General features: G+C 42.0%; 1 protein-coding gene across 2 annotated transcripts in view; it reads left to right on the top strand.

Moving 5' to 3' along the window:
• The window catches only part of VPS53 (VPS53 subunit of GARP complex), a 166,080-nt gene that overhangs the window by 45,442 nt on the left and 94,358 nt on the right, over positions 1-26,280 (top strand). For both annotated transcript variants that reach the window (XR_010090947.1, XM_063457083.1), the window contains exons 6-9: positions 3,273-3,388; positions 7,931-8,050; positions 25,563-25,641; positions 25,928-26,071. Coding sequence is in view for 1 of the 2 variants with exons in the window: in XM_063457083.1 (XP_063313153.1) it covers positions 3,273-3,388; positions 7,931-8,050; positions 25,563-25,641; positions 25,928-26,071 (459 nt within the window). In the remaining variant the exon portion in view is untranslated. The remainder of the gene's footprint in view (positions 1-3,272; positions 3,389-7,930; positions 8,051-25,562; positions 25,642-25,927; positions 26,072-26,280) is intronic.

The raw sequence follows: 26,280 nt of genomic DNA, 5'->3' as shown, positions 1-26,280 counted from the left end.
TATATATACTTACATAGATATACACTTACACATACATACAGATACATACACCTACACTGTCTAAGTATATTTTAATATTAATATATATAATCAAAATACACATAAAATTATATTAATTAAAATATATATATATATATATATATATATATATATATAAATCTGTTAAAAATTAGAAATAATAAATAAATATGTGTAATTTCGTTCTAACTGTATTTTGATATCAAAATACGCTTAGAACAAAATAATACATAGATCTATAGACATAAATATCTGAAGTCGGGTAAGGGAACTCTCCTTATTTATAGTCAGTCATTAATGGTACATGCTATTTGTGTCCTGATGAAAGTTTACTGAAGTGAACTGAAACGTTGACTATGGATTAAAAGCTATTTTTATTTTTATAATGTCCTTGAGTGCTTTACTTGGAATCTGTATGTTTGTGCAGCTTTCCATTTTAAAAAGAGGAAAGCTGGAGTGCAAAACCCCAACAAATTGTATATCACTATATATACGTAAATATGATTTAAAAATACATTATATATACATATATATATATATATATATATACACAGACATACGTATATGTTTATGTAATATTTTTACATAATTAAGTAATTTTATTAATTACAATTTGCGGGTCCTGTCTGATAACCAAAAGTCCAGGGAATTTAATTTGCTAGCACTATATTTAACCCTGTAACTTTCCAATAAACTATAAAACCTGTACATGGGGGGTACTGTTTTACTCGGAAGACTTCGCTGTTTCAAAACAGTAAAATTTATTACAATGATATCAGTGAAAGTGACATTTTTTTTTGCATTTTTCGCGCACATACGGCACTTACACTGATGATATAATTGTTATAACATTTACGGGTTTGAAATACTAATATTTGTGTTCAGCGAAGTCTCCGGAGTATACCAGTACCCCTCATGTACAGGTTTTATGTATGATGTTTTTAAAAGATACAGAGTAAAATATAAGGCTTGTGTTTCAGTTTTTCACATTGAAATTCGCCAGAATGGTTACGTTGCCTTTGAGACCATATGGTAGCCCAGGAGTGAGAATTACCCCCATGATGGCACACCATTTGCAAAAGTAGACAACCCAAGGTATTGCAAATGGGGTATGTAAGTCTCTTTTAGTAGCCACTTAGTCACAAACACTGGCCAAAATTGGCGTTCAAATTAGTTTTTTGCATTTTTCACACACAAACAAATATTAACGCTAACTTTGGCCAAAGAGATCCAGGCCATGTTTAATACGGACATTGCGCCAGTCCGTGAAGCAGTGTCCACCCTCACAACACGTGTGCACAAAGTGGAGGAAAGCATGGAAGGCTCCAAACTCGCACAATCAGCTACAGATGCTGCCATAGGAGCATTGCAGAAGCAGTGTGCTGACCATCAGTCCCAGATAGCCAATATGGAGGACAGGGCCAAGGCACGCAACCTGAGGATCAGGGGGGTGCTGGAAACTAATTTCAGGAGCAGAGCTCCCTCATTACAGAAGACTCCTTGCCGCTCTCCTCATGCCCAAACAGACCAAGCCGCTTGTGGTGGTTTCCTGCTTCCAACTCAACAAAGCGACCAACGCAGCCCAGGGATGTCTTATTGAAACTGGTGCGGGACTCTGACTGTGGAGTTATCATAGGGGCAGTCAGGGGCACCCCCACAGTCTCTTTTGAGGGGGCACATCTGCCATTTTATCGGGACTTCTTAAGGCATACTTTGACATGTCGGAGAACTCTCAAGCCAATTACCCAGCTCCTCCAGGAGAACTCGAACTCTTTCAAGCGGGCAAGACATATGCCATATCACACCCTACTGAAGCACCAGCCTTCCTGCAATCCCTCGGCCTGCCAGAGGAGAAGTCACCGCCACCAGACCACTCAGCCTGGAAGGTAGCGGACATCACTCCGTTTGTGCCCAGAAGGAAAGCGCCCGCGGCTGCCGAACTGCCACCCTGAATTCTGTGGCTGCATCTTCCTGTGCCCTAACTTGCACATAATGCTCCTTAAATATGTAATTTTTTTTCTTTTTCTTTGATGTTAGTTGAGATTATCTACCATACCCCTGTTGTCTTGGCTCTGTAGGCTTCAGATATAGCGCTAAGATAGCATATCCCTGGTCCCCCCCCCTCACCACACAGAGCGCGCAAGTGGTACCCCTGTACTATTACAGCCAACCTCTGCATGCCCCACATACGACCACGGCCTCCTATTTCAGCACCAGCGTACTAAAGCTCTGCTCCCTAGCCATTGAAGGCTACCCAGCTGCATATACTTACCACACATGCCTTACTAGAGCCTTTGTTTCAGGGCGCTACGACAATTAGCCACAAGGCGCATGAAGCCCATTACTAGCATCCCCCAAGTTATAAGCTCTGTTAGCTGCCCTATAGGGGAGTCTGGGTGTCTTAGTTAATAACCATAAAACTGAGTTGGTTAAGCTAGGTGATGTCTGTCCAGCTCCGGTGTCCATATTGTTTATCTGTTATTCACATAAAAAGTTGTACTCTTTACTAAAACTCGCAAAAAAAAAGCAAACGGTATTATGACATTCACAGTTAAAATGTCATGCAGAACTAAAATAAAAAATATTGTAATTTCTCCCATTTTTTTATATTTTATTCATATTAAATGATGTTTCATAGCTAAATAGTTGATGTTAAATGAAAGCCATATTTCTCCTGAATAAAATGATATATATTAAGTGTGGGTGCACTTAATTTGAAAGAGGTGAATTACAGTTGAACAGACATATAATCAAATTCCAAGTTTTGCTTAGGTTTTATTTTGATCAAAACGTATACATTTGGCTCAGTCCTTAAGGGGTTAAAGGAGTGCACAGTATATTTCCAGTTTTTGTATTGTTGCATCCACTAAATGCATTGGCTCTTGGTGCACTAATATTAGCCAGGAAATTTGCACTAAGACTTCTATCTTCGCTATCTTTCTATTTACTGGACTTTTTAAACAGCATTTAGAAAAAGGTAAGTGTATTTGTACCCACTGTGGAGTATCTGAATGTTTATTGCCTTGACCAAAATTACAAGATGCCATATAGCTGCTGGAAAATTGCATGATGTCTGAAGTCACATATTGACTTTATGATTATTATTATTTTTTTTTTTTTTTATGAGAATTTTGCACTCTCTATCTTGGTGGTAAAAGCTCAGTTATTAGAGACCAGATAATGACCCAGACTTGATTTTCCAAACTCCCATGTTAGGCAGTCTTAAAATAACCTATTTTAATATGTCTTTTCAGGTGAAAGAAATCACTAGGGATATCAAGCAACTGGACCATGCCAAGCGTCATTTGACTACCTCAATAACAACGCTAAACCACCTGCACATGTTGGCTGGAGGAGTTGATTCATTAGAGTAAGTTCTGAAACATTTTAGAAAATAAGCAAGTAAGTTCTTATTCAATCCTAAAATAACACAGCAATGCACATAAATATATATATATTTTTTTAATTCTTTATTTTTGTGTGCAAGGTTTAACAAGCTGGCCGTGTTGCCACAATAGCAGTCACGAGCATAATAACATCATACATGGTCAAACATGGCATATAGAGGATCTGCACAATTTTATATTATTATAACGTTTAAGTATGTGGAGCTCCAATATTATTCACCGAGTGTGTTTTCAGATCTAGCAATAGGAGCATTAAATAACTAGCATAGTTTGGAGTTATAAGTAGCTTCACTGTAGTTTGTACGACATAGTGTTAAGTGTTTACAAGCTATAATCGCGTGAATGTCTGGTCGCTATTGTGTCGTTTGGGCTGTACAGTTGTATTCTAGCTTGGTCTGGCACGGGTACCAACGTGTAGTGTGTAGAATTTCTTGTGTCTGGCCTACCAGTGCTCCCCTTGACGGGTCTGAGGTCTATATCGGTAGTTGTGGGGGTTGTTGTCAGGGCCTGCATATAGTAGGATTAACTGCGGCATTGTGTGTCCGTCAAATGCGGTGTCATGGTATGTGCGTTAGGTGTGCTCTGGATACTGGTGGTGCTGCATGGTTGTCAGGTAAGTCAAGGGGTATGTGAGGCTGCGGGTACAGTCTGTGGTTTCTGTGCTTGCAGGGATGGTACAGCTTTACAAGTGCCGGGCACAGAGTCCAGAGTTAGCCAATGCCTAGGCTAGGTGGTGAGCGGAGGGGGCTGCAGGCGATCTGATGGCATAGTTCTGGTAAGCCCTCCTCAGGGTCCTGGACTGTCCTGGGGACCTGCATTTGTGGACCGCGAGTTTGGTTACTCTTGGAGAGGGCCGCGTTCTTCCCTGTGTAGGGGCTGTTGAAGGTCCTGGTGTGGAGTCTCCTTCTGTGGCGTCGGATCCTCCGCGCCTGTGGCTGATGTTCCGGGGGTAATCCCCTGGTTGTTTTCTGCCTGAGTTGGCTCATCTTGTAAGGTTTTGTGTTTTGTGTGTCGGGAGTGCCCATGGGGGATCCCCTTGTTTCCCGCCCTTTGTCTCTCCGCTTGCGTTTCATTGCCGGAGCTTGTAGGCGCTTGAGGTGGGTACCTGGCTTTTCCCTGGGGCATGCGGGGTTCGCAAGTCAGTTCTGCCATTTGGGTGTGCTTGCGCTCTTTGGTGGTTCGCTCTCTGCCTGCCCATGTGGCTGCGGGACATCCACTATTCTGGAGTATGCCATCTGGGTTTTATTCTGCGGCTTAATTTGTACTTGGGCCAGGCAGTTGTCGGTGTTGGTCGCCCGTGGGGCTAAGCCCTGCCGGTCCAAAGGGGGGTGGGGGGGAGCGGCGGCAGCGGGACGCCGTTCGGAGAACCAGGGGAGCGGCCATCTCTCCCCGGCTCAAGCTCGGGTAGGCTCCAGGTCTCGGTCGGGTTACTCCAGTGCCGTATCGGGTCAGAAGCGGTATCAACGTGTGCGCCCTCATCTTGTGAATAGATTGGGTGTCAGTTTGGGACTGTGGCTACTGATGGCACGGAGTTACCTCCGAATTTCTGGCCCAGGTGCCAGAGCTCAGACAGTACACGTCTGATCTGTTCAGCGGTCAGGCTCCGCCCCCCGTACATAAATATTTTAAAGACCATTTTGTTTAGCGTTTAATGGCTCAAGTGGACTGAAAACCAAATTATAACAAATAGTCAAAATGGTGAAAAAACTAAACCTAATATAAACGTGTAAAGAATCGTTTACTGAGTAAATATCCCTTTCTCTCCCCAATTTTAAATGGTTTTATATGTAATTGTTGTTGGAGTTGGGATTTTTATTTATAAAATAAGAATTTTCAACCAACTTTTATTCATAAAATAAGGACAAATATACCTCTAACTAGGAGTTAAACCTTGATATGCTTGTTATGTAGACAATAGGGAGAAGTAGTTTTTTTTAATATAAAGGAAGAGTTGACTACTGTGACATGACAGCAAGGCCAACACACAGGTTTACACCAGGAACTTAAAGAGAGTTATGCAGCTTTCAGATGGAATACTACTATTAGGTAACACAAATTTAATGATGTAACATGGATGTAGCCAGGATTGGGGTGTACTGTCTTGACTAGCAGAGTCTAATTTTGTGGTACATTAGATCAGTGCTCTCCGTTATCCTTTAAAGGAATACTATAGGGTCAGGAACACAAACCTGTATCCTTGATCCTATAGTGTTAAAACAACCATCTGCCTCCCTAAATATAATAAAATCTTACTTGTATTCAAGTCTGCAGCTGCTGCCTCTGCCCCTGATCTGCCTGCTGTCTGCTGACATCATCAGAAGTGGTGGTGTCAGCCAATTACAATGCTTCCCCATAGGATTGGCTAAGACTGTCAAGAAAGCAGATCAGAGGCAGAGCTAGCACAAGTCAAATACAGCCCTGGCCAATCAGCATGACCTCATAGAGATGCATTGAATCAATGCATCTCTATTAGGAAAGTTGAGTGTCTGCATGCAGGGGGTGGAGACATTGAATGGCAGTACTGCAGTACCCCAGGAAGCACCTCTAGCAGACATCTGAGGAGTGGCCAGTGGGGGTATCCCTAGGCTGTAATGTAAACACTGCATTTTCTCTGAAAAAAAGCCTGAAGGGAATTATTCTACTCACCAGAACAAATACAATAAGCTGTGTGTAGTTGTTCTGGTGACTATAGTGTCCTTTTAACTATACACCCTAGAGTACCTGACTATGCCTGTTGCACCATATCCACAATGCTTACTGTGTTAAAAAATGAATAAATAAAATAAGCGGAATACAAAAATCTGAGGAAATGGTCACACAGAATAAACCACATGTTGCATAAAGTAATATTATCAAATAACTGTAAAGTGTTTGAACAGAGAATAAAAAAGGGGGGGAGGGCCATGGGCGAAAAAAAAAGAGAGAGAGAGAATTATACACCAACATAGGAACACAATCTGTGTCGTACTCGGCAGGGACCATGTAGGCTATGCCTCAGCTCCTAACAGGTCCCTAAAATGTTCCACATTGTTATATTTATCCAACCAGAAGCCTCGGATAATATATAGACATTGGCAGTTTTCTTGTAAGATGCCTTTGAGATTCTCAATATGCATAATGTGCCATATCTTGGCATCGAGTTAAAATTGCTGCTGGTGAAAGCTGCCCCCCCCACCCCCTTTTCCCTTTTATTGACTTGAAATGTCTCACCTCTCTATGATTCTCCCTGTTTGCACATCAGTTTTATCACACACAAGGTTATTTACTAAAGTGAGAATTGCCAGGAATTCAAAGTGAATTCAACATTAATTTCAAATTTTAGGTCAAAGTAACCAGTATGTAATTACAATTGCCTTGGAGAATCATTCTAATTCAGCTATTATGTACCAAGTTTTGCAAGTCACCTTAAGTTCCCAGCAATTCCCATAGTAAACTGTGCGATATGTTTTTTTCCCCCCATGTAGGGATTTCGGTGTCCTGTATAAAGTATTATTACTTGAATCTATGGTGCATTATTCAAATATTGTATGATATTGTTATTAAATAGGACACTGGCAAACAAAATAATCATGTGGTCAACTTGTTACCTAGTTGATCATAACATTTCACTGAATTTTGGGATCCAATGTTTGGAGCACTAGGCATTATTTATGTATTAGATACTATTTATTCACATTCTTAACTAAGTTACATCAGTTTGACAAACAGCCCTGCAGTGCATTGGCTGAATCATTGTCATTCTACTTCCTTCCTGTGTTGTACCAATAAAAAGGCCAACACTGATTAAGGATTGCTGGACAATTTGTTCTACTTGAGGCTGAATTGGAAAAATGTTTCATCTGTGCTATTTGGCCCTAAATGTTTTCATTATGTTGACTTTTGAGTGTATGAACACCACATGTGCTTGCTGGGAAAATAGACTACGTAAAGGGACACTCTAAGCACTGAAACAATCTTAGCTTAATGTAGCATTTTTGAAGTCTCACTGCTTACTTCTCTGCCATTTAGTATCCAACTCACTTTTGTTTCTGTTTTTATGCAGTATATGACTCGCACAGCCTTCATGAAAAAAATGGTTTAACTTTCAATCAAATCTTACAGTATGGTCAGTTTGCTTAGAAGTTCTTATCTTCTGCTCTGTTAGTTGAACGTTAATCACACGCATGAAGCTCCTGCAGGCTATCAACAAAGCAGCTGATAAGAAATTCTAAATTAAACATACTGCAATAAAGGAAGCTAAAATATTTAGACTTCTTTTGCAGGAAGTGTATAAGGAGGCTGAGTCTCAGCGAGCAGAGGTGTGGCTAAGACTGCATAAACAAAGTGATTTATTTTCTTAATGGCAGACAATTAAGAAGTGAGACTGCAGGGCCTGAAATATACACCAAAACCATCTCAGCTGTTTTTGTGCAATTTTCCTTTTCAATATTATTGAAGTAGATTCATGTTAGATAAGTATGTATGTATATGTAGTTGGTTACTTTAAGTATCTTTATGATCTCTAGGGCAATGACAAGAAAAAGACAGTACGGAGAAGTTGCCAATCTTCTCCAAGGAGTGGTGAATGTACTGGAGCATTTTCAGAAGTATATGGGTATTCCACAGATTCGTCAGCTCTCCGAAAGGTAAGCTATATAAATTGGAATTTCCCAGAATAGGTGCACATTAATTATATAAACGAACGTCAAATTCTTGGATATGTTTTCCATTTAAGCTGTCATACTCTCAGTATGTCTAAAAATTGATATTGTGGACTAAATGTTGTGAACTTGTAGGAAGTATGGAGATACCCTTTAATGCAGAGGTTATTTTATTCATGGATTTATATTTTGTGATGGGGTCCCAATTGATGTGCACAGCTTTAAAGCGGCACTGTCATGCCGAGTTCCGTTTTTTTTTTTAACCCCCCTCCCGCCTCAACTACATCCAATCGACCCCCTAGTCATCCCCAAATGCCCCTATGCCCCCCACATTACCTATTTTTTATTCTTTATTTTCTGCCCCGATCTATATTCAGGGCGCCGCCATCTTTGTGTGGGTAGGTGAAGTCCCTGTGGGACACGTCATCTACCCACACTACACAGACTGTGAGATTCCCGCACATGCCCAGTGAAACATCTGGACATGCGAACGGGAATTTCACCTATTCATTCATTCATCAGACAGACGAATGAATGAATAGAAAAAATCAGACGAACAAACTAACACTGTGTATCAGTGTTCGTTTGTTTGTTCGGTTTATTACAAGGAGGGAGCTACCGACGTGCAGCTCCCTCCTTGCAATATGTAAAGACAGAAGCGGTGGGGAGCTGTGCTCCCCACCACTTCATAAGCCCCCCAGGTCCCCCCCTCACTCTATGGGGGTCAATATGACCCCCATAATAGCACAAGGGAGATTCAAATCTCCCCAATGCCCCTACTCGCTGTATCGCGAGTAGGGGCATGTCCACTAAACAGTGAGCAGCCTGTGGCTGCTCACTGTAAAAAAAAAAAAAAAGGGTAATAAGGGGGGGGACGGGGGACCTACTGTCCTCCCCCGCCGGCCCCCACCCCTGGACGGCGGGTGGGGGCCATAATGGGAATGAGGGGGGACCTACTGTCCTCCCCTCAGGCCCCCACCCCTGGGCGGCGGGTGGGGGCCATAATAGTAATAAGGGGGGGGGGACCTACTGTCCTCCCCTCAGGCCCCCACCCCTGGGCGGCGGGTGGGGGCCATAATAGTAATAAGGGGGGGGGGACCTACTGTCCTCCACCCCCCGGCCCCCACCCCTGGGCGGCGGGTGGGGGCCATAATAGTAATAAGGGGGGGGACCTACTGTCCTCCACCCCCCGGCCCCCACCCCTGGGCGGCGGGTGGGGGCCATAATAGTAATAGGGGGGGGGACCTACTGTCCCCCCCCCCGGCCCCCACCCCTGGGCGGCGGGTGGGGGCCATAACGATAATGGGGGGGGACCTACTGTCCTCCCCTCAGGCCCCCACCCCTGGGCGGCGGGTGGGGGCCATAATAGTAATAAGGGGGGGGGGACCTACTGTCCTCCACCCCCCGGCCCCCACCCCTGGGCGGCGGGTGGGGGCCATAATAGTAATAAGGGGGGGGACCTACTGTCCTCCACCCCCCGGCCCCCACCCCTGGGCGGCGGGTGGGGGCCATAATAGTAATAGGGGGGGGGACCTACTGTCCCCCCCCCCGGCCCCCACCCCTGGGCGGCGGGTGGGGGCCATAACGATAATGGGGGGGGACCTACTGTCCTCCCCCCGCCCCCACCCCTGGGCGGCGGGTGGGGGCACTAAGTAAATTCCCCCCCCCCCCATCAAGGTGACTAGGGGTGCCCAAGCCCCTAGTCACCCACCCCCCACCCAAATAAAAAATGCCCCTACCTACCCCCCTCACCCTAAAAAATAGTGAGGGGGGAATAAAATTGCTAACCTGTAAAGTAAAATTAAACTTACCATTCGACGTCTTCTTTTTTCTAAAATCTTAATTTTTCAGCCCCAAAAAAGGCCAAATAAAAAAAAACCATCATAGCCGTCGAACTAAAAATAAAATAAAAAACCCGAGCGCAAAAAAAAAACCCGACGAAAAAGAAAAAACCCGAGCGCACAAAAAAAATAATCCATCTTCACCCATGGAGGGCTCCACGCAGACTGAGCTCCGCAGGGCTGGGCAAGGCTTATAAAGCCTTGCCCCGCCCTGCAATTAGCCTAAGAACACTCTGATTGGTGGGTTTAAGCCAATCAGAGTGCTCTTTGTCATTTTACAAGCGTGGGAAAGTTCTTTGGAATTTTCCCACGCTTGTAAAATGACACAGAGCACTGTGATTGGATGGCTTGAAATCCATCCAATCACAGTGCTCTGTGTCATTTTACAAGCGTGGGAAAGTTCTTTGGAACTTTCCCACGCTTGTAAAATGACACAGAGCACTGTGATTGGATGGCTTGAAATCCATCCAATCACAATGCTCTGTGTCATTTTACAAGCGTGGGAAAATTCTTTGGAACTTTCCCACGCATGTAAAATGACACAGAGCACTGTGATTGGATGGATTTCAAGCCATCCAATCACAGTGCTCTGTGTCATTTTACAAGCGTGGGAAAATTCTTTGGAACTTTCCCACGCTTGTAAAATGACACAGAGCACTGTGATTGGATGGATTTCAAGCCATCCAATCACAGTGCTCTGTGTCATTTTACAAGCGTGGGAAAATTCCAAAGAACTTTCCCACGCTTGTAAAATGACAAAGAGCACTCTGATTGGCTTAAACCCACCAATCAGAGTGTTCTTAGGCTAATTGCAGGGCGGGGCAAGGCTTTATAAGCCTTGCCCCGCCCTGCGGAGCTCAGTCTGCGCGGAGCCCTCCATGGGTGAAGATGGATTATTTTTTTGTGCGCTCGGGTTTTTTATTTTATTTTTAGTTCGACGGCTATGATGTTTTTTTATTTGGCCTTTTTTGGGGCTGAAAAATTAAGATTTTAGAAAAAAGAAGACGTCGAATGGTAAGTTTAATTTTACTTTACAGGTTAGCAATTTTATCCCCCCCTCACTATTTTTTAGGGTGAGGGGGGTAGGTAGGGGCATTTTTTATTTGGGTGGGGGGTGGGTGACTAGGGGCTTGGGCACCCCTAGTCACCTTGATGGGAGGGGGGGGGGGGATTTACTTAGTGCCCCCACCCGCCGCCCAGGGGTGGGGGCCGGGGGGGGGCAGTAGGTTCCCCCCCCCTTATTACTATGATGGCCCCCACCCGCCGCCCAGGGGTGGGGGCCTGAGGGGAGGACAGTAGGTCCCCCCCCCTTATTACTATTATGGCCCCCACCCGCCGCCCAGGGGTGGGGGCCTGAGGGGAGGACAGTAGGTCCCCCCTCATTCCCATTATGGCCCCCACCCGCCGTCCAGGGGTGGGGGCCGGGGGGGGGGGACAGTAGGTCCCCCCCCCCTACTACTATTATGGCCCCCACCCGCCGCCCAGGGGTGGGGGCCGGGGGGGGAGGACAGTAGGTCCCCCCCCCCTTTATTAACATTATGGCCCCCACCCGCCGCCCAGGGGTGGGGGCCGGGGGGGAGGACAGTAGGTCCCCCCCCTCATTATCTTTATGGCCCCCACCCACCGCTCAGGGGTGGGGGCCGGGGGGGGGGGGGGGGACAATAGGTCTCCCTCCCTTATTTTACTTAACGGCCCCCACCCGTCATTTAGGGGTGGGGGGCAATATTTATTTATTTTTTTTCTACAGTGAGCAGCCACAGGCTGCTCACTGCTTACTAGACATGCCCCTACTCGCGGTATAGCGAGTAGGGGCATATTATTTACTAATACCAAGTCATTTTTACTTGGTGTTAGTAAATTTTGGCTGAAAGACCAATTTAGGTCTTTCAGCCTTTTAGTAGATAGCTCCCTGATACCGTGGGAATTAGGGAGTTATCTACTAAGCGGCTGCAAGATGCAGCCACAGCAATGAATAGGATCGGAGTTTCATTCATTTGAATGAAATTCCGATCCGAACAAAGTACCGAATTGCATCCTAACACCAATGGAGAAACAGTGCTCATTCTGTTAGGATGCAATTCGGCAGTTTTGCCGGCGTTCTGTCTAAGTGACAGGACTTTCGGCAATACTGACAGGAAGCATTGTGGGAACAGGGAGGAAAGCTAGGGATCATGGGAAAATTGCTCTGACCAGCGGAAATGAAGCACACTTTGCTCCTCCGCTGGTCAGAGCTGGTCAAGCGGAGGAATCCTCCATAAGACAGAGTCCCTACTTTGTCTTATGATTTTAAAGAAAACTAAAGAAGACAGGAAGAAATGAATAACAGATCCCGAGAGAGGGTGAGAAGAGGAAGAGATTGAGGAAAGGTAAGTTCGGCATGACAGTGCCGCTTTAACTCAGTGACCTATTACTTATTCTTAAATACATTTTACAAAATATTACATTTAAACTCTTCCTAGTATCAGAGGTGTAATGCGTGTGTTGTGGGTAAATGACTTGATGATAGTGATAGACTGATTATCTATTGTCCTTATTATTAGAGTTGATATTCCGCATATTTCGGTCTTGTGAATTACCGATAACTTTCCTCTACCAGTCACTGCACTCTGTCTTCCGCATGCAGAAACTTCAGCTGCGTGCCTATGAGGCGCTATATTGCAACCTCATGTCACCCCTACCTGTGAGTTCCTACATGCAGAGCTCAGCTGAAGCCAGGGAGGTGCCACAGTGAATAATCTAATGTACTGGACAAACTGCCTGAGATTAATAGGATTGTTACTGCTTTTAGCTTGAACAAGCTGTCTGAGAGTCATATGAGTGTGATTTCTGTCAGCATGTTGAGTTAATGCCAGATTTGTGTGGAAATTGTTTGCTTTTTAAATGTACGGATTATCGGCACCAGTTATCGGCAATTGGCCCAATAGGCAACCAATAAAATACAGCTCCAAATGAGGAACATAGAAAGAAACAAAAAAGCATATATAGTATAATATTGTAAGATAAAAGTAGCCAAAATGCAGGAAAAATAGGAAATTAACACACAAACCTAGAGCAAATAAGTCTGCTCTACCTGTAATGGCCCAAAACATAGACTTCCGCTGCTGCCAATGTAGATAGGTAAGCACCGTTTTTATTTCCAAAGTAACAAATGAAACACTATGTAGTAGATAAAATATCACCGGGTTCCTTGTGGTAACAGTCCGTCCTGGAATTGGTGTAACCGCCGGCTGACTTGTATACAATACAATTGGTAATTCGTTAAAATATCACCATTTAGTGAATATTTGTTTTAATTGAATGAAAAGGTGTAAATGCTTTCCCTAAAACTAGGGTAGAGCGAAGTCAAACTAGGCTTTCCCTAAAACTCGGGTAGTTTTCAGTTTCCCATTGATATTTATGTACATCCTATCATTCATACAGTTCTGTTATATGGTTATCAGCTGGGAAATAACCTTGGGAAGCTGTGTACCTATAAGTTAAGTTTTTATTTTTGTTTACACAAATCACTTTTTTCACGGGTGATTGTGTGTATTTGTATTTTTTCGAATCCCATTGATATTTAAAGGGACACTATAGGCACCCAGACCACTTAATTTCATTGAAGTGGTCCGGCTGCAGTGTCCTTTTTCCCTTTACCCCTTAAGGACCAAATTTCGGGAATAAAAGAGAATCATGACATGTCACACATGTCATGTGTCCTTAAGGGGTTAATCCTGTAATATAAAACCTTGCAGTTTTAGAGAAAATGTTAAGACTCTAGTGGCTGTATACCAGACCGCAATAAGAGACACTTCCTGCAGTTTCGCAGAGTTTGACTTGGTGAAACGACGCTGGATGTCATCACACTTTGCTTTAGGACACCCAGCGTGTTAACAAATCACATAGGAAAGCATAGAGTTAATGCTTTCCTATGGGGAATGCCTAATGCACACGGCGCTTGCCGCACATGCGCTTAGGTTCTTGAATGGCGCTGGCATCAGCGGAGGAATAACCCGATCCAGTGCTAAGGGACATCGGCGCTGGCATCAGGTAAGTGTTTAAAGTGTTTAAAGAGTTTTTTTAACCCTTTACATGGCCACGGGGAGCTGCGGTCGCAGAGGGACACTATAGTGTTAGGAATACAGTTTTGTATTCTTAACACTATAGTGTTCCTTTAACTAAGACTTCTTTGCCTACAAGCAGTATTTCCTCCATATGGGACAATTTGCAATTTTTAGCCATCCAGACTAGCACTCTCTGGAGAGTGATATCACTAATGGGCTTCTGTATGAGTCACCAAGTGACTCTGTATTCCATAGGAAATGTTATTTTGTCTACTTGTATTAAATAGTGTTATAGTGCTTTCAAGAAGGGCATGTAGGTCTGCACATTTTGTACATATCTTTGAGTTAGAAGATCCAAACCCTAAATCTTATACTGCAGACTTTCAATCTCTTTCAACAAAGCTCTAATACATTGAGAAACACTTAACTGAAACTTCAAGTCCTTTATAATAAAGGATTGAGATACTACCGGTAGTTTTATTTAGGCAAGGTTTGGTTAGCCATCTGTTATTTAACATTTCATTGTGTCTGTCTGTAATCAAAGGTAATGAGTGGAAATTTGTGGGCATGGTGATAGCGGTTTAATTTTGAACAGGCAGACTGGAAGATAAAATTCAAATTCAAATACCGTCCCTTTTTTATTTTTATTTTAAAGGGCAGTGTGAGAATGTCATGGATCGCTTACATTGGATATTTTTAGTTTTTTCTCTCCTGTGTGCCCTTTCTGTCATATTGTTTACTTTCTGATAATAGTTCCATCTGGTTGTGATAGGAATAGTAATTCCTGCAGAAACGAAAGGCACACCCTGCACATTGTTAACATCTTTAGATCTCTGGAGTTCAGTGTAAGGAAAGACAGCTTCCGTGAGCAGCCAAAATCAATAGAGCTAGTTCATTTGAGTCTCTTGCAGCTTTGATGCTTTTGAATTTTCAGTTTATGCTGCTTTGTAGGTATATCCCTTCACTCCTCCACTCTTTCCTATAGTATTCATTTTCCCACCCAATCTCCTTATCTATAACACAAACTCCCTATTCTCCTAATAACGTTCTCCCTTCTATTTATCACTTTACCCTCACTTCTGTCATTGCGAAAATCTATCTTTCTGTTTACCTGTTCCTGCTGGAACAAATTGTATTGCCCCCACTTTACGTCCTTCCCCTCTTTAATCATTCCATGCTCTTTTCTTATACATATCCACCCTTTCTCCACCAACTCCATCCATAGCCTGCAAATACAAGCTCTCACCCAAAACATTTAAATCTTACCCCCACCTTCTCCTCCTTTCTATCCTTATGCTCCTGGCAGCTGGTGATGTCTCTCCAAACCTTGGTCCCTTGTGGGACTTACTTGTTCTAACAGCAGAAACCACACCAATCTTATGTCCATCTCATGTAACTCTTCTTTTAAGTCCTTCTTTCATACTTACCTCTGGAATGCACACTTTGTGTGCAATATTGCTAAATCAACTGATGTTCATGACTTATTCATTTTGCATTCCCTAAATTAACTGGTATTAACTGAAACATGGCTCTCTCCATTTGACACTGCTCCCCCTGCCTCATTATCCTTTAGTGGTCTTCAATTAACTCACACCCGTTAGACATTGGCGCAGTGGGGATTCTGCTTTTATCCTTCTTGTCCTTCAAACTTCTATCCTCCCTCCCTCTTTCTTTACTCTTTTGAACGTCACTCAGTTCACCTGTTCACACCCGCCTCTGCAAATGTTGCCATTATTTACCACTCCTTTGATTCCCCCCTTCTTGCCATTTTTTGCTGCCTAGCTTCCCTACTTCTTGTAAAGTAATATTCTTGGAGACTTTAACATTCCATTTAACCCTCCATTGACCTCGGTAGCCTCAGAGCTTTTAAATTGCTTCCTACCTTGAGTTATCCCAGTGGGCTAATTCCCCACCCAACTCTCCCCCTTATTTAATGTATTCCAATTATATTTATTTATCTACTCTTTACTTTGGTGGGTCCTCTTTTATTTATATATATAGTGAGTGTGTGTGTGTGTGTATGTATGTGTATGTATATATATATATATATATATATATATATATATATATATATATATATATATATATATATATATATATATATATATATATATATTGAATTCCTAAAGGAAGAGCGACTGAATTGTCTGGAAGAGTAATTCCTACCTATCTCAGTAGTCACTTGGTTATGTACTGCTCTTCTTACAGTCAAGTCCTCTTCCTAAACACTACAGAACCCCAACACATTAAACCCCACAATCACTAAACATTAGTGCACTACATTACTCTACTGAATATTTGTTGGAAATATATCTACATTAAGAAAGCTGTGCTAAGTTGAGGAATAATCACATCTATTATTTTTACACTATTACTAATAACCGTGAAATGTATTATTGAAAAACAGTGCCATCTCAGGGTTCTGGAAACCTTTTATAAAACACAACACCTTAAAGGACCACTATAGTGCCAGTAAAACATACTCGTTTTCCTGGCACTATAGTGCCCTGAGGGTGCCCCCACCTGCAGGGACCCCCTCCCGCCGCGCTTGATGGTGAGGAAGGGGTTAAAACTTACCTTTATTCCAGCGCCGGGCGGGGTGCTCTCCTCCTCCTCTCCACCTCCGATCCTCCCATTCGGCTGAATGTGCATGCGCGGCAAGAGCTGCGCGCGCATTCAGCTGGTCTCATAGGACCTGGCACCCAGACCACTTCATTAAGCTGAAGTGGTCTGGGTGCCTAGAGTGGTCCTTTAAGTCTCCTAGTTTATTATGAAGTCTACAGAGCAGCATTTTTTCCCCATTGTTCACCATTATGTCTCCCTGCCTGGGACTGCCATTAGGTCCCATTCCCATATCTTAGAGCGACTGGAGAGACAAAGACAATGATTATTATCTCAGCACCTCTCCTTCCGAATCACTACAATTAAAGAGGCTGAATTAAAGGGACCTTCCACTGCCCAAATAGAAAGAAAATACCGGTACTGTTCAGTAGTTATGTCCCCAATGAAAGCTTCTTGCATTTAATTGTTTGTTTTTTTCTTTTTCATTGGGGGTACATCTAACAACTGTTTGCAAACTCTGTAGATCTCTTCTGATGCCTTTGCAAGCATTCCCTTCTTCCCCAGCCCAGACCTTTTGTGGCTGCCCAAATACAGACATTGCAACTCAATGAGAAATCTTTGCAGTGCAGGTGCTCTGAACAATTTCCTGCCTTTTGAGTTTCACTCCTATGAGCTAAACAAACCAGATAGTAACAGGGCCTGTTGTGGCAGCCATGGGTGTGTAACAAACTTAATTTTAAAAAGGGACCATTTCTATTGAAATCTACACTTTTTGAAAACTGAAAAGAACACAGGACACACTCATCACACATAAGGCACTTCAGCAAGCTGACTTTAAGGACAGCAGTTGCAGCCTGGGAGTGTAAATCATGCCAATCTCAAACAGACTGTGGCATGTATGTACCAGTGCTGCTTTATGATTAACCCCTTAAGGACCGTGGACGTATGAGATACGTCCTACAAAAAACGGTCCTTAAGGTAAATTTGATTGCTTCTAGCTGTTCTAAGGGTATTACATTATGCCTTGATAATATAAATTGAGGGGGGAAAAAAACACATTTATAAAAAAAATGCTAACTTTGAGCAGCATTTGTGACTGGCTACTACAAAAGACTAAATATACCCTATTTAGAATACCCTTAGTTGTCTATATATGAAAATTGTATACCATGATGGGGTTATTTCACATTCCTGGGCTACCATATGGACCCAGCAAACCAATCTTCCAAACTGAATTGGGCAAGCCCTATATTGACCCTGTAACATTCCAAAACACCATAAAACCTGTACATGGGGGGTATTGTTATACTCTGGAGACTTCGCTGAACACAAATATGAGTGTTTAAAACAGTAAAACATATCACGGCGATTAAATCACTAGTAAAAGTGCCGCTTTTGTGTAAAAAAGGAAAAAACAAATAAAAACAGTAACTTTGGCCAGTGTTTGTGACTAAGTGGCTACTACAAAAGACTGGACAAACCCCATTTGGAATAGCCTGGGTTGTCTACATTTGAAAAGGGTATGTCATGATGGAGTTATTTTACATTCCTAGGCTACCATATGGTCTCAAAAGGCAACTCAGACCCAGCAAACCAATCTGGCAAATTTCAAGGTGCAAACATGGAAAAGGGGAAATCCCTACATTTGACTCCTGTAAGTTTGCAAAAACCCATAAAACCTGTACATCAGTACTCGGGAGATGTTACTGAATACATATTGGGATGTTCTTTGTCAGTAACACATAACAGGAACTGAGAATCCATGCCTAAAGTACAATGTGAGAGAAAAATAAAACAAAAAGAATGACTACCCAAAAGTTTGACAAAAACTGGTGGTAGAATTAGTGCATGAAAAGTGTTAAAATACCACCATTTGAAATACCCTAGGATGTCTACTTTTCAAAAATATATGGTTTGATGGGGGTAAATTACATTGGCCGGCTTCAAAAATGTGCCAAATAGGACATGGGTGCATGATGATCAGCTGTGAAAATTCCAAATTGGAAAACTGGAATGTTGGAATGTGCACCCTCCAAATAAGGTCTTTTAGCCCCCAGAGATCCCGACACACCTGTACATGGGTGGTATCACTGTACTCAGGAGATGTTGCTGAACACATATTGGGGTGTTCCTTGGCAGTAACCCTTAAAGTTCTCCATACATGTATTCTTAAATTGCTATGTGTGTCAAAAAAAAAATCACCAATTTAAAAAAAAATATTTTTATTTGGCATAGATTGGTGGTATAATGGTTGCATGAAAAGAGTCAAAATACCCCAACTTTAATACCTTGGGTTGTCTTTTAAAATATATATACATGTGAAGGGTTATTCAGGGATTCCTGACAGATATCAGTGTTACAGTGTAACTAGCATTAATGTTGGGGGGAAAAAATGGTTTGGAAATAGCAAAGTGCTACTTGTACTTATAGCCCTAAAACTTTCCAAAAAAAAAAAAGCTAAGAACATGTTACATTGGGCATTTCTAAACTCAGGACAAAATTTAGAAACTATTTTGCACGGGTGTTAGGTGGTTGTAGATACGTAACAGATTTTGGGAGTCAAAGTTAGAAAAAATGTGTTTTTTTTTGTTTAGTTTTTTCGTCAGATTTTTTTTTTTATATAGTAAATTATGATATGATTAAAATAATGGTATCTTTTAGAAAGACCTTTTAATGGCATATAATAAAAAAAACGGTATATAATATGTGTGGGTACAGTAAATGAGTAAAAGGAAAATTACAGCTAAACACAAACACCTCAGAAATGTAAAAAGAGCCCTAGTCCTTAACGGTAAGAAAATTGAAAAACGGTCTGGTCACTAAGGGGTTAAAGGAAGCCTAACTCTATTTAGTTCTAACTGCAATTAAAATAAATTAATAACGTAACCTAAAATATACAGATTGTTAAAACGTGCCAATAACAATGACACATTGGGATTCCATAGACATTCAGATGCATCTTGAACCCCACACGTTGGGGTTCTATAGACTTTCATATCCATCTAGGGTCTAGATATTGAGTGGGTCTGTATGTGTCCTAATAAAGCACAAGACCAATAGTCTAGATTCTAGAGTCTAGAATTTTAGACTATTGTTCTGGTGCTTTATTATGACATATGCAGACCCCCTTCACCATTATCCATTACATTTTCCCCCTAATATTTTAAATATATGAACATTCATATTTCATAATTGTGCGATAAGAAGTTTGCAGTACATATGCTTTTAAAAAGAATTGCTTTCTTTCTGGAGAAATAACGGTACCTCTGTTCTCCAGTTGATCCTTTGTGCCCTGAATAGGTTAAACGGCTTTAATGTAATTGAAATGGCCTGGAAAGTATTTTAACTGAGACATAACAACTGTACCACAAGACAAAAAAGACAGGCTGCTTCAGCCTCTTTTTATCAGCACACTGCCAATCGCTGTCTAACATTTCTAGTAGGCTAAGCAAAAAAGAAACTTGTGGTTTAGTAAGATTTACTGGTATTTAAAAACTCTGTATATTAACTGCAACAAAGGAGAAAAATATGTTCTGCAGTAGTTTTTGGGTTTTGTTTTTTTGGAAGAGGCAGTAAAGAAACTCCCCCCCCCCCCCCCCCCCTCCGGAATAATAACTCATAGAGCGGTTTTCCTCTAGTTGGTGTTTGCATTTTTTTTAAATGCACGCTGTCGGATTTTAGCTGATTAATAAATGTTAGGATTACCCAACTGAATGATACTCTGTATCATTGGCACTAAAATCAAGCCTGCCTCCCTGAGCTTTGAACAGATACAGGTCAGACCATTTAGAAACTAAGTTAGCAGGCTATTACTTCGGAGATTTTAAAAGCCAGGTACATTTGTATATATTATATTCCTGATTATCTCTTCATCTCACCCCTTCATTTTGTTAATTGATTTCAAAATCAGCTACGTCCTTGTGTAAAGTGCTGTCTGATTCGTGTGTAATGTATCACACATGCACAACCAACACAGGGTTCATAATGCTCATCTCAAAAATCAGATTTTTTATTTTTTTTTGACTGACGGGTTTATAAAACATACAAGAGATAAGTTATAAGTTGTGACTGACCTAACGCCGTACAATATTTCTCCTCAAACTATTACATATCCAATAATGGGAAACAGTCTTATTTTTCAACAAAGAAATCAACATTTTATAGCTGATACCCAATTACAGTGGGAAATACATAACTAACTGGCATATTAAGATTTTATCAAGTTTAGACACACATTTAAACATGGAGGCCTCTATTTTAGCAGTTACACATGGTTATGGCATTTTTGGTTGATAATTTTACTGCAAAATGTGAAATGCGCAACATTGTTTAGCAAACTTCCAAAAGTATGTAGTATCCAAACCTACATGGCAGGATTTGCTATGGTAAATAACGTTTTGCTGTTTTTGACACTGTTGGTCATGTGCTGCTTCTCCTAACCCTTCACACCCTTGGCTTTCATGATGTTGTTCTGTTTTGGTTCTTGTCCCATCTCTATCAACAATCCAGGGTCCCCATTTCTGGTAACACCTCTTCCTTTCATCCCCATTTGTTGGTTGGATCCCCCCAATGCTCGGACCTCTTTTCCATTTTCTCTCTACATTGACTGTCTTGGCAAACGTATTCATTATTTTGGCCTATACTACCGCAAGTATGCCAATGACAACCAGATTTATCTCCCAACCCTGATCTCTCTCCTACTGTCCTAGAACAAGTCTCCAGTTGCTTCTCTTCCGTCTCGGATTTGAATATCCATCCACTTTATAAATCTGTGTGTCTAAAACTGAGCTTCTTTGCTCCCCTCCATATAATAATAATAATCCTTATCTGTCTCTCTCCTTGCAAGATGATGGTACATGTATTTCACATTTCTTGCAAGCTTTTCTGCCTTCATGTTGTAATCTGGCCTTTCCATTATACCTCATATCTAGTATGTCACCAAATGCTGCCAATCCCACCTTTAAACCATTACCTACATCCACCCCTTTCTTACCCCTTTTCGTACAAGATGCTACTACGGACCTGATTCATACTCTTGTAATTTCTCTCATTGAATACTGTAATTCTATCACTGCTAGCCTCTCTAGACACCTTACTGCCTCCCTACAGTCCAGATTTGTCTTCCATTCCTCCTCTCATACGTCATCCTTCTTTCAATCGTTACATATGCTTCCTGTGCCCTGTAGCATTCAATTCAAATATTAACTTTTGCCTACAAATTTCTTCGCATCTCTTGCCCCAGCTTCATTTCATCACAAATTCATAAGTATGTCTCTTCTCAGCCCCTCCACTTTGCTGGTGACATTCTCCTGCCCACTGCTCATATCTGCTAACTTGTGCTTACAGACATTCTAAGACATTCTTATGGAACAGCCTGCCTCCCCCATCATATAGAAAATATAATATACACAGTGGGTTGATATGTGTGGTAGCGCAACCGCTACAAGCCACCTGAGTGGGAACCCCTTATACCACTCTAAAGAATTAACATAAAATACATAAAATAGATGGATCACATGTCTGATGTCTCTAAAAAAAAGACAAAATAATATAGTACAATATTGCCAGTACAAACAATGAATAGATGTGTAAGGTATCAAGTATCATACATATGGTCCCTTTAAATTTAAGAGCAGTATTTATTTATTCGTACATCAAGTAATATATTATGGAATGTTCACATTACAAAAATGACTGCATTTCTTAGTTTAAAATATTTTTTTTTTATTTTTTTTTTAATTCTTTATTTTTGTTGTGCGTAAGTTGATAACATTCGCTGGTGAGGTACGCCAAAGGTAATCCTCTAGCGCATGAAGACAGTTAAACATAGAGGTACATGGTAATGGTAAGACAAGCACATTTTTTGTGGCTATAAACAGTTTGGTTGTACATTGCTGATGCTTTAGAGTGATATAACATAACCTTGTCATAAGCTGACTACAAGGGTCAACAACTTGGTGATGGTTGAACAGGTTTAGACAATTCAAGTATAAAAGTAAAGTTAAAGTTAAACAGGTGTAAGCTTGCTTCTTGTAAGGTCAGTTATACTAAACAATAAGGTATTCATCCCTGTGCTTTGAACAGTTTAATATAAGTAGCTGGGTGTATGCTTTTTATGCTGTAGATTTTATGCAGTGCTACTGCCTGTGGTGTTGCGACCTCGACAGGGCTTAATGTCGGGCATGTTTAACGTTATATAAAAGACGTAATGATTGAGGTAAGATACCACTGGATCCTGGCAATTCAAGCTATTACGGGCTATTAATAGGTTGGTCTAAGATATGCATGAGGGTGAGCATTAAATAGGCATGTAAGCAGGGGCACTGCAGATAACGTTATTTAAAAATGAAGAATTATAAGGAGAGTGTAAAAGTCCATTGCCGGGTTAGGCCTGACAAGTTTCTTTAATCTTGTCTCTGAGTGTCTGCTTGGCTCTATGTACCGTGTGTACCGCCATTTGCCCCTGCATGCTGTGAGTTTTCCTGTAGATTGCTCAGCCGATGCCCTGTACTGGTAGGCTGTCTGTGTGCAGCTGCCTTCCTCCCTTGGTTGTCAGCATTCCAGGGGTCGAAGCCGTCGCTTGTTCCTCTCTCCGGACCCGTCCAGCGGCCTGTGTGTGCTGTGTGCCTTTCCGGTTGGTCCCTTCGCTGCGGGTTGGGGCTCGGAGGTTGGTGGGTGCGGCATGCAGGTTAGAGGCCTCCGGGATCTCAGAGTGGCTGAGAGGTCGGGTATACTGGCCGGTCCCACGTTTGTTTGAGCATGTGTGAGTGCTGTCTCTCAAGGGCCTTGTCAGCTTTACCGGCCATCTCGCTTTTCGGCGCCATTTTAGTCGGGAAGCCCCTCTGTTAGTTCGTGGCGGGAGTCCGCCCAAGGTTCGCCGGGCGAATCCAGGCCGCAGCCGCTTTCCTCGCCATCTTGAAGGCTCGGCGCCCGGCATTGGGTTCCGTCCAGAATCCTGCGCAGAGCCGGTCAAAGAATGCCCAAGTATGTTTGGGTGGGTTGATATGAGTGCTCTGTGTCGCAGGCCGTGCCTGTGCCGCCATCTTAACATCTCCCTTACAGGTTCGCTTCACCGCATGGTCAGTCGCTTGTTCGCGTTGTTTTGCGGGGGTAGTCTGTCCCCCGCCGGTCCAGAGGGGGGGTAGTGGGGCAGCGTGTGCTTCTTGCTTTCGAGCGGTTCCCATGCCGGGCGAGCGGCCGCCTCCCCCAGGCACCAGTCTCCACTCCCGCTTAGGCCTCGTGGCCGGTTTGAGCACTCGTGTTGCTGTTAATTGCGGGATTCGTATCGGTGCATTCCGCCGGGTGTCCTGCTGCATTTTTCGGGCATCAGGTGCTGCATGCATGATTTTATTGTCCGAAATTCTTGCTTTAATGCCCGCTGGTACCGGAGCGCTTAGAGAACACGTCCGGCCATTTTGGCAGTCAGGCCCCGCCCCCTACAATATTTTTTAAATATATTTTGAAAATAATAAGAAATTAATCAGAGGGAGAATAAACTATTGCCTACAGTTTTTCTTATATTTCTCTGATATATATGGTTTCTCTTATCCAAAGACGAAGTTCTTATCTACCAATATATTCAGACTAGGATAGTATAATCATCTTTTTAACGAGTTATCTAATTTATACTGAATATTGTTAGTTCAGATGTGCACAAAACATGCCAAGTTTTAGATTGTATATACTACTGTATTATGACCGTGAACCGCAACTTTTGTGGGGATACCAAATTCCCCCAGTGGAAGGCACGCGCCATACGGCACGCATTCCAGCGACGCCAACTATGCGCCCTATCGGCATAGGATACGCAACCCGGAAATGGAGCGCATTACGTATGCATTAGAACTAATATTGCGTTCCAAGTGCACACAGCTAAACCCAGAAATATTCATGAGACGGTTTAAAAGGACGCCAAGGAGTCCCTCCATACTACATACCGACTGAAGAAGCCCCCACCATAGGGCGAAACGCATTCCGGACCCATCAGCCACCAGGCAGAACCCACATTGGACAAAATAGACTTATTTGAGCTTTTTCCTATTACTTATTTATATTTTTATTTATTTCATTGCACATAGTGCATTATTTATTCCATCCAATAAAGTATCTTTTTGGTAATTGAGCAGTCCAATTTGCCTTTACTCCAGAAGTCCTAAAGATCATACAAGAAAAACTGGAAGAAGGATGGGGACATCCTATTATGAGTCCCTCTGCTCTACCTATGAGAGCCATAAGCTTATATTTGGCTCCAGGCTTGTGAGTACTTGATACCTTACACATCTGTTCATTGTTTGTACTGGCAATATTGTACTATATTATCTTGTCTTTTTTAGAGACATCAGACGTGTGATCCACCTATTGTATGTATTTTATGCCTCCCCCATCAGCCTGTCCCCATGTCTCCAATCTTTTTAAAAAAAAAGTCTCTTTTAAAATATCTTTAAAATATTTTATGGGCTCTCAGGGTGACTGCCATTGCACTCTCAACTTAATTAGTGAGTCCATTCTCTCCTGCCTCTCCTGCACTCTCACCTTCCAATTATGCTTCCTTTCCACCTTGTCATTTGGTTCCTATCCCGCACTCTGCATTTTCATCGTGTTTTTATACTCCATCTTCTCTTTTGAGCAGGACCTTCATCAATCTATTGTTTCTTTCACAAATTTTAATAATTTGTCTCAATTATTGTTAAATTCCCCTTATTAATAATGTAAAGCACTGCAGAACAAGTTGGTTATATAAATGACAATAGTAATCCCAATCCCCAAAAAATAAATGACAGTTTTACTAAAAATATCATAAGTACATTTAATGATTTATTTGCTAAACCGCAGATATTGGTGGGTTGCTATTGCCAAATTGCAGGGCACAATAGGTGTGCAGGAACAAGTCTCCAAATGGAAAAAAAAGAAAAAGAAAACTTAATACATTGGGGCTTCTTGTTAGACATTTTTTTTTTCTTCTTCAATTCTGTTTAGAAATATCTTTGCTTTAACATGTGCACTCAAGGTAATTAATTATACACAGTTCAAATATCTTTTCTTTCTATACAGAGTTAGAGCTGCCCAAACTGAATTAGGTCAACAGATTCTGGCTGACTTTGAAGAGGCATTTCCTTCACAGGGCACAAAGGTAAACAGTTTGCTTTTTTGACAGTATTATATGGAAGGGCTTCAAATTCCTAGTGGCCAGTGGAAATTTTGAGCCTTTTTATGGAAAAGGTTAAGATAAGAAAATGAAGATGTTACAATAATTGCTTATATTAGTCTTACAAACCCTTAATGCCTGTTATTCTCTTTTACTGCTGTGAAACAGGTTAATGAGCATAACATCAAACTAGTGATATTGCTTATGGATACAGTTTGAGTTTTGTTTTTATTACATAATATTACAGCCTCACTGTTGATGTTTCTTCCAGAGGGCTGGTGGACCCAGTAACGTACTGCGAGATGCCTGCTTGGTAGCCAATGTTCTGGATTCTAGGATTAAACAGGAAATCATCAAGAAATTTATCCGACAGCATCTCTCTGAATATCTTGTACTCTTCCAGGAAAACCAAGATGTAAGTTCTTTTTCCACTCTAAATATCTTCCCAATACTTTTGTAGATTTAGTAGTATAATTCTATGGAACACTTCGAGAAGGGGAAGGAATTGTCCCAAGAAGATTTGTAGTTCTGAACTCCTTTTGATCCCATCTGCCCTATGTCTATAGAGTGAGGAAATAAAAGATCTGTGTCCCTGGTCATGAAAGAGCTAAACCTATGAGTCGC

Source organism: Pelobates fuscus, chromosome 1 (assembly GCF_036172605.1).
Source record: "Pelobates fuscus isolate aPelFus1 chromosome 1, aPelFus1.pri, whole genome shotgun sequence".
In the NCBI taxonomy this organism is placed as follows: Eukaryota; Metazoa; Chordata; class Amphibia; order Anura; family Pelobatidae; genus Pelobates; species Pelobates fuscus.
Note: the sequence above shows the minus strand (reverse complement) of the source record. Positions and strands in the feature narration are given on the sequence as shown.